The 16,484-nt window shown below is 43.1% G+C and overlaps 1 protein-coding gene across 2 annotated transcripts; it reads right to left on the reverse strand.

Annotated features, from left to right (window-relative positions):
* Positions 1-880: 880 nt before the first annotated feature.
* Positions 881-14,564, reverse strand: ZNF35 (zinc finger protein 35). Of its 2 annotated transcripts, XM_040246123.1 has the most exons (4): positions 14,106-14,564; positions 11,577-11,892; positions 10,424-10,568; positions 881-7,127 (listed from the first exon to the last, which is right to left on the reverse strand). In XM_040246123.1, the coding sequence occupies exons 2-4, from the start codon at positions 11,766-11,768 to the stop codon at positions 5,875-5,877; spliced, it is 1,590 nt and encodes a 529-aa protein (XP_040102057.1). In that variant the 5' UTR covers positions 11,769-11,892; positions 14,106-14,564; the 3' UTR covers positions 881-5,874. The 2 variants fall into 2 exon arrangements, with proteins under 2 accessions (XP_040102057.1, XP_040102058.1); XM_040246124.1 differs by lacking the exon at positions 14,106-14,564 and having other exon boundaries at positions 11,577-12,347.
* Positions 14,565-16,484: the final 1,920 nt, after the last annotated feature.

The raw sequence follows: 16,484 nt of genomic DNA on the forward strand, positions 1-16,484 counted from the left end.
GAAAACTGTCACATAAATAACATGAGAAAAATTCCTAGAACTACTTGAGTCACTAGATTGAAAAATTTCACTGAGTCCATTAGGGAATGGAGTATATCAAGGATAAACAGGAGACTTTAAGAGCTTGAAAGGGGTGGGGAAAGAGATCACAAAAATGTGAGTTTTAGTGATTGTCAAAGAATAGGAATTAGCCTGCAATCAGGCATCTAATTAGCAATGTCGGACGCTATACGTCAGTGAAGCAATGCCTACAAGCTCTGGGGATAAATTTTCAGCCTAGAATTTCACAGCCAATCAAACTACCAAGTGTGAGGGCAGAGAAAGTTGTTTTACATACATAGGCACCCAACATACTCTTGCCTTCCACACACTCTTTTTGGTAAGTGACTTGATGCTCTGCAGTGAAATAGAGTGGAAACAAAAGGTAGATGTGGAATTTAGGATGCTATGCACCAGTGTAACAACAGGATAGTAGGCATAAAGAATACCAAGGACTGGGCCTTCCCTGGTGGTCCAGCGGTTAAGACTCTGCATTCCCACTGCATGGAGGATGGGTTTGGTCCCTGGTCAGGGAGCTAAGATCCCATGGGCTGTGTAGTGTGGCCAAAAAAATTTTTTTAATTAAAAACAAACAAACAAACATTATGGACAGACTAAAACAGGAGGCTGGAGGTCTCTGGAAGGGATATATACAGGAGAAAGGGGGACTCAAAGAATGTCTAATTGGATGGAGAATTTGGAAATAACAGAGGATGTATTAAAAGCAACCAGCACAAGGGGAAAAGACAACTAGAAACTTCAATAAAAACAAAATGCTGCTCCGAAAAGGAAACAGAATCACAATAAATTACATCTGCAGTGAACATGTATATAGTCTTAATAACATTCATGGTGTTTACTTCAACTTTCAGAACAAATTAATAAACAAAGGATAAAAGACTATGGTTACAAAACAGAATTTAAGAATTGTCAGACTTGACACTTTCAGAGGCAGAGAGGTGGACAAGGGGAGGAGACAGAGCATCCCACATTCTAGCAAAATTCTACATCCCACATTCTACCAAATGGAGAATGAGAGATACTGTTTATAGTTAATACAATAAAACTAAGTTTGTGATTATAATAAATATTTTTCATGATTATAAAATTTTTGTTCCTTATAAAAATATGAAAATTACTTTAAAAAATTTTAATCACCTATAATTCCATTATCCCTAGGACCTGGGTTTGAGCCCAAGCCCTGGAATTTACCATTTGTATGGCTCCGAAAAAGTCACTTAAACATTTATAACTTTTTTATTTCCTTCATGTATTTTATCTATACACTTTTAAAGAGTATACAGTGTATGCAACATTTTACGAGAACTGCACTATGTACACACAATTTTGAATCCATATGCTTTTCACTGTAAAGCCCAAAGTAAAACTCTGGATACAAGTATCATGCTCTTCTACACTTGTAAATATACTTCTTGGCCATGGGGAGGTCAGAGGTTTCCCAGAGATGGGCCTGAGCCACATATTAAAAGAAACCAAATATCACGCAAAGCAGAAGGAGACTGTGGGGCGTGGTGATGAGAGATCACAGGCACCGAGAGAGCAAGTTGCCTCCAGGCCGCAGTAAAGGTTCATGAGAAACAAAACCAATAGGCTGGAAAGAGATGATGAAGAGCTTGGTAAATAAATCATGTTAAGGGATCTAGCTTTCCAGTGAGAGACATGAAAAGGGGGAAATGCAGGCCTTGCTTGGTTTGGTACCCCAGGACCACAAAGAGAGTGCCTAACAACTATTTTTGTCATCAATGCCTGATACACTGGAAGCCAGAAATGGCTCCTGGGTTTCCAGTCTGGGTGTTGGATGATGCCACCATTTGCTGAAGGGGGTAGGGGGGGAATCCAGGAGGAGCAAGATTGAAAAGGTTATGTGTCTGGGCAACATCCCTAGAGATTCCGTAGTCTGATGTTGATTTTGAAAAATGTCACTGGGAATTCTTTGGCAGTCTAGTGGTTAGGATTCAGCACTTTCACTGCAGGGGCTGGAGTTCAATCCCTGGTCAGGGAACTAAGACCCCACTAAGTCACACACAGCCAAAAAAATAAAGTTACCATTCTGTAGCAGGTGTGGGTGATTACATAGTACATCCCCAGGTGTGATTTGAGACCCCAAAGGATTCTTGGATTGGCCTCAGGGAGTTTATATGCCTCTACAAATGAACACAAAACTGAGCGTGCAATCTGAGTTTCTCCTAAACCTCCACCAGATTCTCAAATGGACCATGACCCCAGAAAGGTTAGGCACACAGGTGGGAAAGTGACAGAAGTGGGAGGACAGCCACCCAGAGGAGAGAAGGGACCCACAACATGGTGGAAGGGCTAGCTTCCTGAGCCTGGAGGATTCACAGCCAATTGTGTTTGAGAGGGGCTGTGTGTGCTTCTGTGCATGTGTGCTGATGAGGAATCTCTCCCCTAGGCCCCCAAAGCACATACATGATTCACTTTCGCATCCCTTTGCTGTCTCACTTAAGGGTGAAAACAGACTTCTGCATTCTACCCTTGTTGCTCATCATTAGGCCTAGCTCTCTGAGGGCTGAAAGACTGATAGTTAGCAACTTAAAAAAACGGGGCTTCAGAGTTCCCATCTACTTCTCGCAAGACCAACCTAGGAAGAAGGGAGATGAAGGGACTTCCCTGGTGGTGCAGTGGTTAAGACTGTGAGCTTCCACTGCAGGCAGGATTCAATTCTTGGTGGCGGATCTAAGTTTGCATGAGAATAAAAAAGCAGAGCGATGACCCCAAGGAAAATGACAACCTAAGCAACCTAAGCTGTTTGATAACAAAGGGTAGTCACTCCTCTCCTACCAGAAACCCTACTGGGAAAAGTAGGTGGTAATTTATTTTGAGGGTTGGAACTGAATTGGAAGGGAAAGTTGTTATGAGCTGGGGAAGGATCTGATCTGTTTAGCAACCTACTAGGCTCACATGTTTTGTGTAGGATCAGGAGTCCTGAACCTGGGTATTTGTGGAAACCCAGATTTGGAGATGAAATACAAACAAAAATGTAAAAAGTCACTTTGTAGAATGGGGAACAGAAAAGCATGTTATATAAAACTTGTTTTGCTCATATAAATAAATTGTTTGGTATATTCACTTGAAACACAAATACAGTGAGTCAGGTCACAGAGTCTCAGCAGCCAAAGGTCGTTAGAGGCACAGAAGCTGATGTGGTCAGTGTCCTTTTCTGCTGAAGCAGAACACTGCCTTATACTAGAGTTCCCCTCCACCTCTGATCACACACATCTGTGACCTGCAGGTTTTACTTGCCTGCAATGGTTCACACCCTTCCAAAGTTTTAACAAATACTGAGGCCTAAAACAGAAAAAGTTTCAAGTGTCTCAGATAATTCTAACATGCAAATGAGGTTAAAAAACCACTGTTGTAAAACACTGAGTCAGTGATTGCCAAACCTAGCTTTACATGATAATCATCCAGATAGCTCTTCTGAACTCTCTACAAATAGGGGAGATCACAATCAGCCATGACTCAGTGTTCAGTTAGTTACAAGGATAAAAACACAACACGAGGCTCTGTTTAACCATCTTAATGGTCACAAAGCACAACTGTGGCCTCTTAGTGTATTAGTGTCACCAATTTACCCTGAATCTTCAGACCTGCTCGCCCTCTCTGAGCCTCTTGATCACTCAGGGAGGAAGATACCTAACTTGTTCCTAATCTCAGCAGAGACATGTGGTGTTATTTTTGGGTCTTTTCACTTCCAGACTGGGAACAGAAAGAGTCACTATCAGGGTCTATGAGGGCATGAGCACTTTTGGTTCTTACTTGTGACTTGTATTGATTTTTTGTGTCTATATGATTCAGAGTGAAATTGGGAAGAGAAGTCATATATACTTTGATGAAAGACTGTGGTTAAAGGGGAAAACAAGTTAAGAAGTTAATAAGCTTTCTGTATGCCTTTTGTATGGCAGAGTACTCTGTAAACTACAAAACGCTGTGTAACTAATATTTAGTCCTGTAGAAATGAGACAATAAATGCATGGACTTACGCACAAGAGCTGCCCCCAAGTGCTCTCACCAGGTATAGCATTTACAATAAATGCTTGCATGCTGAGAGTAGGATGGAGATAGATCCAGAAATCACGAGAAGAGACTCAAACCCTATCTTAAATTTGCTGTTTGCTGGTCACTCCAAGGCACATCCCCAAATCTGTCAGCTCTGCTTCTTCCCCCAAAAATGAGACTACCTACCCCTTTCTCAGACTCTCCCACAGATTCGGGAGGGGTTACATGTGTAAGACAGAATGAACATGGCAGAACAAAGGGAACCTGGATTTAGGACCTGGGTCTGAACACAGACTTGTTACTTAGTCTTGGTTAAATGACCTCTCTCAGGTAAAGGGGACAAACAGCTCTTTCAGTGTATCGGGGATTAAGGTAATGATCTCTGTGAAAACATGATATAAGTTCCAGGTATTATGACTCTACACAAGAAGGTACACAAGGAATCAGGTTCTGTATAAACACAAGGCAATATTATTACATGACTCTACCTATTGCATAGTTGTAGAAATTGTTTTTCCAGGAATAAAGGCTCAAATGGTAACAAAGGTATCTTACCTCAGCCAGTTTCTTCCTCCTCCTAAAAGTTTTCATATGCCAATACCTCTGAATTTCTAAAAAAAAAAACAAATTAAGACCTTAGGAATCCCACTCTGCTCCCTCCCTCTCTGTTCATTTTCCTCTTGGGTCCTCTAAGAATTACAAGGGCTCCATTATTTCTTCTAATGACCAGATCATTCAGAAAGTGACAATGATGCCCAAACTGAGCCCTCTGGCTGGCTTGGACGGAATGAGAACAAACAAAGTGGGCATGCCTCCAGCTTTATTCTGTGACTCCTCTATCTTGGAAGGGGTCTGTTAGCAGCGTCTCACTCAAATGGAATGCAGTGGTAACCAGGGTTGTTATTAGAAGACTTGTTGATCTTCTTGAAGGAACACAGCCCAGCAGTCTCGGTGGCTCTGCTGTGCAGTCCGCATCCGTCCTCAAGTGACTGCCATGCAGGCTGGGAAATGATCAGAAAAGACTCATTAGCAGTCTCCAGAGCTTTACCATTCCAACTGTCATGAGGTGCAGACCACGAGGGAAACAACCGGTTCCTATTTCCATCCATTTAAGGAGTGGCAGACAGTTTTTGTTTAATTTTCAAAAAAAATTACCCAGGGAATGGAACTTATCATGTTTATAGGTGAGAGTTGGTGAATTGCTACCCCAAGTGGTTTCCTTCATGAGTCACTGCTTAAACCCAAAATACTAGAACACAAGGTTCAAAGCTCCCAAATCCCATCAGTCAGATACACCAGTAACCTGCATGTTGCCCAGAAAAATTACCAGAGTTTTCAAAAACAAAATTAAGTGAAAGATCCTTTTCCCCAGAAGGATCTTTATCACGGAGCTCGGAATGACCCGTTCCTAAGAAGGCCACATCCCACTTCACACAATATGATCACTTGGAGTACTGTTAAAAACAAAATCCTTGCCTTGAGGGCTTCATTTTCATTTTCTTTAAACTAGCCTCTGAAATGTCTGCCTTGTGTTTTGTGCTGCACTCCTGAAACCTGTTGCTTTTTTTCTTTTTTTTTGGCTGCAGAGCATATGGAATTTCCCTGACCAGAGAGCAAACCCGTGCTCCCTGCATTGGAAGCTGAGTCTTACCCACTGGACCACCAGGCAAGTCCAAAACCATAACTTTGTAGGACAGAGCAGACTTCATTTTTGCCGAGGAGGAAATAGCCAAGAGGTGTCTATCAAACTTGGGGAGCGGGAGGCTTGGATCGGCACCTGGAGGCCTCCCTTGTCCTCTATGTGCTCTCCACGAGGTGGGTTCTGTGGTGGCGCATGAGGTGTGAGTTGGAGATGAAGGCTGCGCCGCACTTGGCACACTCATAGGGCTTCTCCCCCGTGTGGGTTCTCTGGTGCACCGTGAGGCTCGACCTCTGCCGGAATGACTTGCCACACTCATTGCATGTGTAGGGCTTCTCCCCGTTATGGATCCTCTGATGAATAAGCAGGTATGAGCTGCACGTGAAGGCCTTCCCACACTCATTGCACACGTACGGAAGGTCCCCACTATGAATTCTCTGGTGCACGATAAGGCATGAGAGCTGACTGAAGGCCTTCCCACACTCGCTGCAGTCATAAGGTTTCTCTGCGGTGTGAATTCTCTGGTGCACGATGAGGTGTGAAAAACAACTGAAGGCTTTTCCACACTCTTTGCACTCATATGGCTTCTCCCCAGTATGGCTTCGCTGATGCACGATAAGATTGGCGCTCTGGGTGAAGGCTTTGCCACAGTCGTTACAGGCGAACGGCTTCTCCCCGGTGTGGATTCTCTGGTGAACAATGAGGTTGGAGCTCCGAGTAAATGTTTTCCCACACTCGTTACATTCATAGCATTTTTCTGTGATGTGGACTTTCTGGTGCCGGGCAAGCTGTGAGCTGTAACTGAAGGCTTTCTCACATTCGTTGCACTTAAAGGTTTTCTCTAAGGAGTGGATTTTTTGATGTACAGTCAGGTTTGAACTCTGGGTGAAGGCTTTCCCACACTTTGAACAAACATAGGGTTTCTGTCCAGTGTGGATTCGCTGATGCACAACAAGGTTTGCACTCTGAATGAAGGCCTTCCCGCACTGGTGACATTCAAAGGGTTTCTCCCCAGTGTGGATTCGCTGATGCACCACGAGGTTTGCACTCTGGCTAAAGCCTTTCCCACACACACCACATGTAAAAGGTTTCTGTCCAGGCTGGCTTTTCTGATTTTTAACAGAGCCAGAACTGAGAGTGTATCGCTCCTCAGATTTGGGACACTTCTGGTCTTCCTCTTCTTTGAGGTTTTCAGGGAGGTGACAGTCCTTCACTGTCACCTGTCCAAAATCTTTCTGCTCCCTCTTTATTCTTTGCCTCTTTAACATATTCCTATTTTCACAGGCTTCTCCTAACTTGGGTCCTTGAGGGTCAACTTTCTGGATTCTTCCTGAAATAATGAAGGGTTTTTCTGCTTCATCACATATTTCAATTTTTGGAACCAGTAACTGTGGATTTTTGGTTTCAGCACCTGAAACAAACAAACAAACAAAAACAGAAATGTAAGTTTCAGACTTTTATGACCTAGAAAAAAGAATAGGTTGGTCAATTCGTAAAGACGAGGAAGTATGTTGAATTCAGCTGTAAGCTGCAGGTCATGAGCAACTGCACAGGGGAATCGAGCATCCAGACACCCTACTGGCACAGACCAGGGCAACTCTCCAACCAAGAAGGGAGTGGGTGGCATGGGGATGTTTAAGGCACAGAGCAATACTGGGTAAGGGGACAGTCCAGTTTGGTTTCTGGCTAAGACCATGGTAATGCAACCATGGTAATGAAACTCCAGCAGTCACTCAGGAAGGGCAGTGTCAGAGAAAGAGAATGGCTGAGCCCTGGATACAACAAAGCCCTGACTTTGACAACAACAGAAAACCCTGAAAAGCTAATCTTTTTTTGGTTATATCTATTTCTACTGTTCTGACTTTTTAAAAACTCCACTCCATTTTTCTCCCTGTAGTTTAAAACTGCTCTTATATCTTCTTTTCTTCTTTCTTATCTTACTTTTCTCCTTGTTACCTCTTTCCCCTGCTACCTCTTCACTCTTCCTTTCCTGATTTTTTGGCCACATGACATGGCTTTTGGGATCTTAGTTCCTTGACCAGTGATTGAACCTGGGCCTTCAGCAGTGGAAGCGGGAGTTCTAACCACTAGACCACCAGGAAATTCCCCCCCTGCTTTAAAAAAAATTTTTTTATATATATATTTTTTTAATTTATTTTTGGCTGTGCTGGGTCTTCATTCGTGTTTGGGCTTTTCTCTAGTTGTGGCGAGCAGGGGCTACTCTCTAGTTGTGATGCTCAGGTTTCTCACTGCCATGGCTTGCCTTATTTCGGAACATGGGCTCTAGGGTGCACAGGCTCAGCAGCTGCAGCTCCCGGGATCTAGAGCACAGGCTCAATAGTTATGGTGCATATGGTCCTAGTTGCTCCATGGCATATGAGATCTTTCTGGATCAAAGATCGAACTTGTGTCTCCTGCATTGGCAGGTGGATTCTTTACCAATGAGCCACCATGGAAGCCCCATCTTCTGAATTTTTCCAGATGTACAAAGGAAATAAAAACAAGAAAAGTTTAAAAACTTGTTTTAAATATATAAACTTTAAGTACTTCCCTGGCAGTCCAGGGGTTAACACTCTGCATTTCCAATGCAGGGCGCAAGAGTTTGATCCCTGGTCAGGGAACTAAGATCCCACATGCTATGTGGTATGGCTAAAAAATTAAAAAAAAATTTTTTTTATTTTAATGTATAAACATTAATAAATTCAATATTAACGAGTACACACCAAACTGTAAATAAAACTCTCAGACATTCACATCAAAATTTCCAAAGAAATTTCATGTATACTATACAATTTTATTATCAAGATGAACGTATTTCCCTTCATTTGTATGGGAGCTAAAAAAGTGCAAGGCTGTTTTCACTCACTGCTATATGTCTAGCACCTGTTACACAGCTGGGCACACAGGAAGCAGGTCCTCAACAAATCTTGTATTTACTGAATGAACAGACCCCAGTTCATAGAACAGAAAATGGAGGTTCAGAAAAAGAATAGACTTGCTCAAGGTCAAAGAGTTCTCAGAGATATGGCAGCAACTACACTGGGGTTCCCTTCTCAATTGCTAGAAGTCAGTGTTCTCGCCATTACCTGTAATGACAGAAATTGCTGGCAGAAAGGTGAGTCCTGGCTGGGAAAAGCAGGGAAAGAAAATAGTTGTCTGGTTCTCTCTGGTGGTCCAGTGGTTAAGAATCAGTTTTCCAATGCAAAGGACATAAGTTCAGTCCCTGGTTGGGGAACTAAGATCCCACATGCCACAGGGCAATTAAGACTGCACACCACAACTAGAGAGCCTGAATGCTGCAAGTAGAGAAGCCCTCGAGGCAACCACTGAGCCCATACTCTGCAACAAGAAAAGCCCCTGCACCACACTGAGAAGCTGGTGCACCACAACTAGTGAAAGCCCACAGCCCACTTGCTACAACAAAGACCCAGCACAGCCAAAAAAAGAAAAATAGAAAACAGTGGTCATTCCTAGTGGATGGGTGCAGCTGTTGGAGTTCAGACCATGAATGTCTGACAAAGCAGGGAAACAGAAAAGAAGTGATATAAGGGGACTGTGCCAGAAGGACTGGAACAGAAAGCAAAGATGGGAAACAGATGTTACTGAGAGTTTGGGGAATTAAAGAAGACACAGGAATATAAAAGGTGGCCGTCCTAACCTTCCCCACAACACTGGTTTAAGAAAGGGACTTGGTTTGCAAATGCTTGAGGAACTGGCTAGGGAGGAGAGAGGGTTCAGAATATTCAGGCACAGCCCTGGCCAGGCAGACTCATAGCATGTCAGTGCCAGAGAGGCCTTGGCAGGCATGCAGGGACTGCTTCCACAGCACAGGACTTACGGTGACCACACACTTGACCCAGTTATATGTCTCTACTTCACAAGCTTCCACCACTGCTAGCCATGCATATCCTGAGTCCCAGCCTGGAGAACCAGGTGGTAAGTCAGCCATCATGACTGACTTCGGACATCATCATGGCCAAGTGTTCAAAATCCTCTAGAAAGTCCACAAAGACCTATGAAAACGGAACACCTCAAAAAATCACCACAAAAGGTGACCCTGCTTATCTTAGTTAGCTTCTCTTGTAGGCTCACCAAGCTACAACACGAAGCACAGGGAGAGGAGATGTGTCTACATGTGTGCACAGATATGAAACTTGCTGAACAATAAATGTGATCAAAAGTTAATTCTGGAGAACTTCCCTGGTGGCTCAGTGGTAAAGAATCTGCCTGCCAAGTAGCTGACACATGTTTGATCCCCTGATCCGGGAAGATCCCATTTGCTGAGGACCAACTAAGCCTGTGCGCCACAACTACTGAGTCAGTGCTCTAGAGCCCAGGAACCACAACTATCAAAGACCACGCTCCCTAGAGTCTGTGATCTGCAACAGAGAAGCCACCGCATTTGCAGCAACGAAGACCCAGCACAGCCAAAAATAAATAAATATGTAAAATTATTTTTTTTTAAAAAGCTAAATTTGGAGTTTACCTGTGTTTGCCTGGTGTGGTGTCTTGAAACTGTGTGCAAAACAAGCCATTTCCTATGACAAATGCATAGGCATCTTTCAGTATTCCTCTGCCCAGCTCTCCCTGACACCTTTAAAACCTCAGTACTCTCTGTTGCTCAGGCTAGGAGACCAGACCAGCAGCCTCTGAAAAGACTTTGAGAAACCTCAACAGTCAGATTCTGAATCAGAGAATTGACCTCACCTAGACAGGCCATGTTCCCATGAGTGTCCAGTAGCTCACTCTTGGCCAGAGTCCCTGGTAATGAAGAGCTGCCTGGGGTTGAAGCAGCAGGTGCCTCTTGTGTTGGTTTTAGGACTACAGCCACGTCCCAGAACACGTTCTGACCCTAGAAACAAGCAGGCACAGGTGGGTTTATGAGGAGACTGTTGGTGGAAGGTGGGCTGATCATAACTTTGAGGATGAGAACATAAGCGCCTATTCTTCAAGGCCGTAAAAAAAAAGAAAGAAAGAAAAACACTAGCTATTTTTTAAAAAAGGGAAAAGGAAGCCAGAGAGTCTTCCCTAATCCCCAAGATGAGTTAGGCAGAGAAGCAAGCCTGCTATCTTTCCCCCTATCACTTTGATTTCATCTCACTGCCCAAACCTAACTTGTCAGTGAGTGCATGACAAGACAAGAAAGCACATGGGGAGATTTTTTAGAGTAGATTTCCTAAGGCCTGAAGATCAAAGAAGCAAGGTTCTGGTCATATTATTACAGAGAGGCTTTGGGGTACCTCTGCCCTCATAGGGCTAGTCATGGTGAGGTGTAGGTTTGAAAACATACAGCCTCACGAGTCAAATCGTGATCTATGGACAAGCAGAATCACCATCACTGGGAGTGTGTGAAAACTGCAGAGTCTCTGACCAATAGCCCAGGTCTCCTGAATCAGAATCTGCATTTTGACAAGACCTCATATCCCGACCCCAACCCTTGATGATTCTTAGGCATATTAGTTTGAGAAGTACAAGTAACAGTTATCAAATCATGGCTGGATGCACCGGAAGAGCTTTTTTTTTTTTAATCAGAAATCTGGGGCCCACCTCCCCAGAGATTCTGATTTAACTTACATGAGATATGACATAGGTATCATGATTTCATAAAAAGCTCCCCAGGTAATCACAAACTGTAGCACAGTTTGAGAAGCACTGGTTTATAGAAAGTACCGAATGTCAACATCAATACAATAGTATGTTTCAATTAAATTGCAAAAGACTAAAGGCCAGAGCCCTCACCAGGAAACAAGACTCTAGGTGTGGAAGCAGAGGGACAGGGTCCCTCCTGAAATCATGTGCAATCTTTTCCCTCCTGAAATCATGTGCAATCCTCCCTCCCTCCTCCCCGACCACTGCTTACCTTTTCCTCCTGTTCTGACACAGGGAGGCATGTCTGAGGATCTTCCCCAGGAGCCCAGACTTTGATGTTTTCAGAGTGCACTTGTTGGCTGGATACCTGGCCCACAAAGCCTTCCTCCTCTTCTTCCTCTTTTTTCACTGTCAGTGGGCCCCAGTGGGCCAGGGCCACAGCTTCTCTCAATTCTGCAGTCATCGTCTCTGCTCAGCAGAATTCCTATGGCTGGGGGTTGCCCAGCAGAAGTCAAGCCCCATCTAATCTTTAAGTTTCAAAAGCTTCTTCCTGAGCTTCCTCCCAGGGACATGATGAGGAGTTTTCACTGGGAAATCAGAAAACACTGTTAGTAGAGCAGAGGTCTGCCTGGATGCCACTAAGACCACAGGTTACCAGTGTCCAGGCAGCAGCCACTGCAGCACAGGGCCTGCTCTATTCCTCAACAGGATGGAAGGAGTTGGACTGTAAATAAGCAATTTATCCCCATAACGATCACATTACAAACACAGTTACGTAATGTTTCCTGATTTCCCCGATTATACAGTTAATATAATTTAACTGTAAAAACTTAAAAAAATACAGAAAATGATTTTAAAAAATTACACCTAGCTCATCTCCAGAGAGATAATCACTGTATACTGAAGAAGTTAAGATACTTATTTTGAGGGAAAACCTCCAACCATACTGACAATTATGACTTGAACTTTTTAATTTAGGGGATGCATATTTTCACAATTATCACCATGTTTTTTTTTTTTAAGAAGAGGCATTACAATGCAAAAGTTTAAGCACCAAGAACTATAGTATGAACAAAAGACTCTCAAGAAAAAGACTGGCAGTCTAGACAGCAACTGTGCTTCCTAGGTAGCACTAGTGGTCAAGAACCCGCCTGGCAATGTAGGAGATATAAAAGATGCAGGTTCAATCCCTGGGTCAGGAAGATCCCCTGGAGAAGGGCACGACAATCCACTCCAGTACTCTTGCCTGGAGAATCCCATGGACAGAGGAGCCTGGTGGGCTACAGTCCATGGGGTCGTAAAGAGTTGGACATGACTGAAGCAACATAGCACTAGACACCAACATGTTAGGAGAGGTTATCTCTGGGTGATGTAATCACAGGTGGTTTTAAGGTCCTCTTCCTTTGATTTTTATATTTTTCTTTCTTTCAACTTTTCTGTGAGACAAAGCAGCACTCTTAAGATGGTAGATGTTTCAATGTTAAGTACATACCATGCCACCTCCTTCTGGCATGGTACTCTAAACATTATAATATACATAATTTAAATACAATATAAATATTATATATTATATAATACCTGTAATATTATAGGACTTCCCTCATAGCTCAGTTGGTAAAGAATCTGCCTGCAATGAAGCTGCAGATTGAGAGACCTGGGTTCGATTCCTGGGTTGGGAAGATTCGCTGGAGAAGGAAATGGCAATCCACTCCAGTATTCTTGCCTGGAAAATCCCATGGACAGAGGAGCCTGGTGGGCTACAGTCCATGGGGTCACAAAGAGTCGGACATGACTTAGCGACTAAACCACCACCACCATAATATTATAATTTACTAAACCAGCCCCTATTTATTAATCACTGCTTTAGTAAAAGAACTTTATTTCCAGTTTATTTTCTTAACATAATTCTTAAGAGTCTTTTCATGCAAATAGTTTTTTCTGCTGCTGAATTATTCCTTTAGAATAGAGGGTTTACTAACCAAAGGATTTTATAGGTGACATATATTGTCAAACTGCTTTCTAAAAGGACTGAAACAAATCATATCACCATGAACTAACAGTTCCCCAGTATCACAGCCAAGCCAACAGATTATTTTGTTCTTAACCTGTTAGTAAAATAATCTACCATTAGAGCTGATTATGGAGAAACTGAAATTTTCCTATTTCCCTTTAGACGTCTTATTAGGGGAAAAGTGCTAAATTTCATTAAGTTCTCTTTTGCTACTACTGAAGTGATCATATACTTTATTCTGCATTAACTTACTGGCAACTTATTCCATACACTGCATCTCTTGAGTAGAGCAATATTTCAGTCCTGCAACAAATCTTAATTCTGGAGAATTCTTCTTTCCATGACTAGTTGAATTTTATCAGGAAGGAAGGTCCTTATTACTCGTTTCACCCGTGTATACACAAGATTGCCTACTTTGGGTATTGTCATCAGACTGCTGATACTCTTAACTGGCCCCCAGCCCTAGACAGCACAGTCTCCTATTATCGGCTTCCTTTCAACGTCCTTTCCCTATTTCCAATCGTGGCAACCCATCTCCTCCACCTCCAGACGCCACACAGCCCAGTTCCTGGGATAAGCCGGGCCCCTGGGGCGGTTCGTGTCCAACCTACCCCGGGGCTAGGCCCCCGCTAGGTAGGCAACAGCGGATTTCCGAAGTGGTGGGGCGCGGAATCGCCCCGGGACGGACAGTGCTGGGATCCCTGAAGGGAGGACGAGGCAGACATACCCCCGGAATGGACACTCCCGCGCCCCCGACGTTCGCGCCCAGGCCACGCCACCCCCGCTCACCGTGCGCGGAGCAGAAGCACGGCCGGAGCTCGCGAGCTCTACAGCATAAGGCCGGTGGCCTGGACCCCGGCGCCTACCGGCACGAGAACAATGACCGGACAGGAAGTGCCTGGGGATGGGCTTCCGGCTCCCCAAGTCGCCAGACCAGCCTCTCTAGGAATCTCGGAGGTACTGTCTTCTCGTTGGGTGTCCAATTTCGCTACCGATCAGGGATGGAAGAACAAGCTCAGAGGAAGAGTGCAGGTGGATTGGGGACCCTGAACCTCAGGGCAATGGGCATTCCTATGCCTGGCAAGAGCACTGAAGTGAGGCGCGAAGCCGGGAGCCTGAAGCTACAGAGTATCCATCTGTAGAAGGCCCTGATCATTTTGACCCTGTTTTATTTCGGAAATATCAAACGTACAGAGAATGGTACAATGAATGACTGTACTCAACAACTAACACTTCACTCTCTGCATTGGGCTTTCCTGGAGGCTTAGTGGTAAAGAATCTGCCTGCCACTACAGGGGAAAGGATTAGACCCCTGAGTCCAAAATACCCCCTGGAGAAGGAAATGGCAACCCGCTCTAGTATTCTTGCCTGGAGAATTCCACGGACAAAGGATCCAGGTGGGCTTCTATAGCCCATGAAGTCACAAGAGTCAGACATTACTGAGCAACTAAACAACGTTTGCCTTATCTCTCTATACATACTGAAAAACATATTTTTAAAGTTGTAATCATCAAAATACTCATTTCAAATACTTCTATATGTATCTTTTAATAATAATAAGAATCTTGACACTAACAATACCATCATTACAGGTAGGAAAATTAACAAAAATTCCCTAATATCATCTATTATCAGTCATTTTCAAATTTCTAACTGTCCTAAAATATAGACTTCATTGTTTTTCCAAGTCAGTTTCACACACTGTATTTGGTATGTCTGTTTAGATTTGCTTTTTAGTATGAATTTACTGATTCACAGGAGTTGTAAAGATAATAACCTTCAACTAGTTTCCACCAATGGGTACATCTTACATAATTATAATTTAAGATAAAAATCAGGAAACTGACATTGGTACAATGTGTGTGTGTACTTGTCATTTTATCACGTGTAGATTTGTGGAACCACCATCACAATTCAGATACACAATGCTCCCAACACCAAGACCTCTCTAAGTGCAACCTCTCCCTCTTCTGCTGCTCTGTCCCTCCATCTCCAACCTCTGGCAACCAATAATCTGGTTTTTTATCCCTATACTTCTTATTTTAGAGTATTATGTAAATGTGACCAGACAGTATAAAACTTTTTGAGATTGGATTTTTTCACTCAGCATAATTCTCTTGGAATACACTTGAGTCACTGCAGATAAAAATAGGTCATTCAATTTTACTGCAGAGTAATAAGTATTCCATGGTATAGATATATTGCAGTTTCTTTTAACCACCTGTTGAAGGGTATTTGATGGGTTATTACAAAATACTATTACTAGTAAAACTGCTTTTAACAATCACATACAGGCTTGTGTGTATGTGTGTAACAGGAGTTTTCATTTTTTTGAGATGAATGCTCAGAGTGCAAATACTGGGTCATATGGTAAATGCATGTTTGGTTTTATAAGAAACTGCCAAATTATTCCCCATGGTGGCTGTTCTATTTCTCCTTCCCAGCAATGTAATAGATTCAGTTCCTTTGCATCCTTGCCAGCATTTGGCGTTAAAATATTTAAAAGCTCTTCTGATAGCTGTACACATTTTTGTCTTGCGATTCCCAGTGGCTAATGATGTTGAGTATCTTTTCACTTGTCAATCTACACTTTGGTAAAATACCTGTTCATGTCCTTCGCCCATATTCTAATTGGATCTATTTATTATTGCTGAGGTTTGAGAATTATCTACCCTAGATACAAATTCTGTATTGGATATATGATTTGCAAACATTTTCTCCCAGTGTGTAATGCCTTTTCATTCTCACTCTTTAATATCTTTTAAGCCCCCCTCCCCTCCACTTTTATCTTTCATTATGGAAAATTTCATACATATACAAAAGTAGTACAACAAACTCTGAATACTCACCCAGCATCAACAATTATTATCACCCCCTTCTCTTTTTCATCATCTTTGAAGAATCCAGTGCAGTGGTTTATTTTTGGCTGCAACGCCCAGCCTGTAGGATCTTAGTTCCCCAACTGAACTAAGGATTGAATGTTTGCCCTCCACAGTGAGAGTGGAGGACTCACCACTGGGCCGCCAGGGGATTCTCGCAGTGCAGTTTTCCTAAACAATATACCACATTCTGAACTTGTTTCTTATGATGTCTTTTATCTTGTTCCTTTCCCTCCTGTATTTCCTGTAAACTAGCAATCAGGTCTAAGAAGCTTGATAAATTCAGGTT

Source organism: Oryx dammah, unplaced genomic scaffold (genome assembly GCF_014754425.2).
Source record: "Oryx dammah isolate SB20612 unplaced genomic scaffold, SCBI_Odam_1.1 HiC_scaffold_9, whole genome shotgun sequence".
Taxonomy (NCBI): Eukaryota; Metazoa; Chordata; class Mammalia; order Artiodactyla; family Bovidae; genus Oryx; species Oryx dammah.

What these genes read in the sequence shown, in the direction of transcription:
- ZNF35 (XM_040246123.1), bottom strand. Translation starts at nt 11,768, where the DNA reads ATGACTGCAGAATTGAGAGAAGCTGTGGCCCTGGCCCACTGGGGCCCA. An exon ending in TGTCAGAACAGGAGGAAAAG is followed by an intron (nt 10,569 to 11,576) that starts GTAAGCAGTGGT and finishes GCTTGTTTCTAG; the next exon opens with GGTCAGAACGTGTTCTGGGA. An exon ending in TGGGAACATGGCCTGTCTAG is followed by an intron (nt 7,128 to 10,423) that starts GTGAGGTCAATT and finishes TGTTTGTTTCAG; the next exon opens with GTGCTGAAACCAAAAATCCA.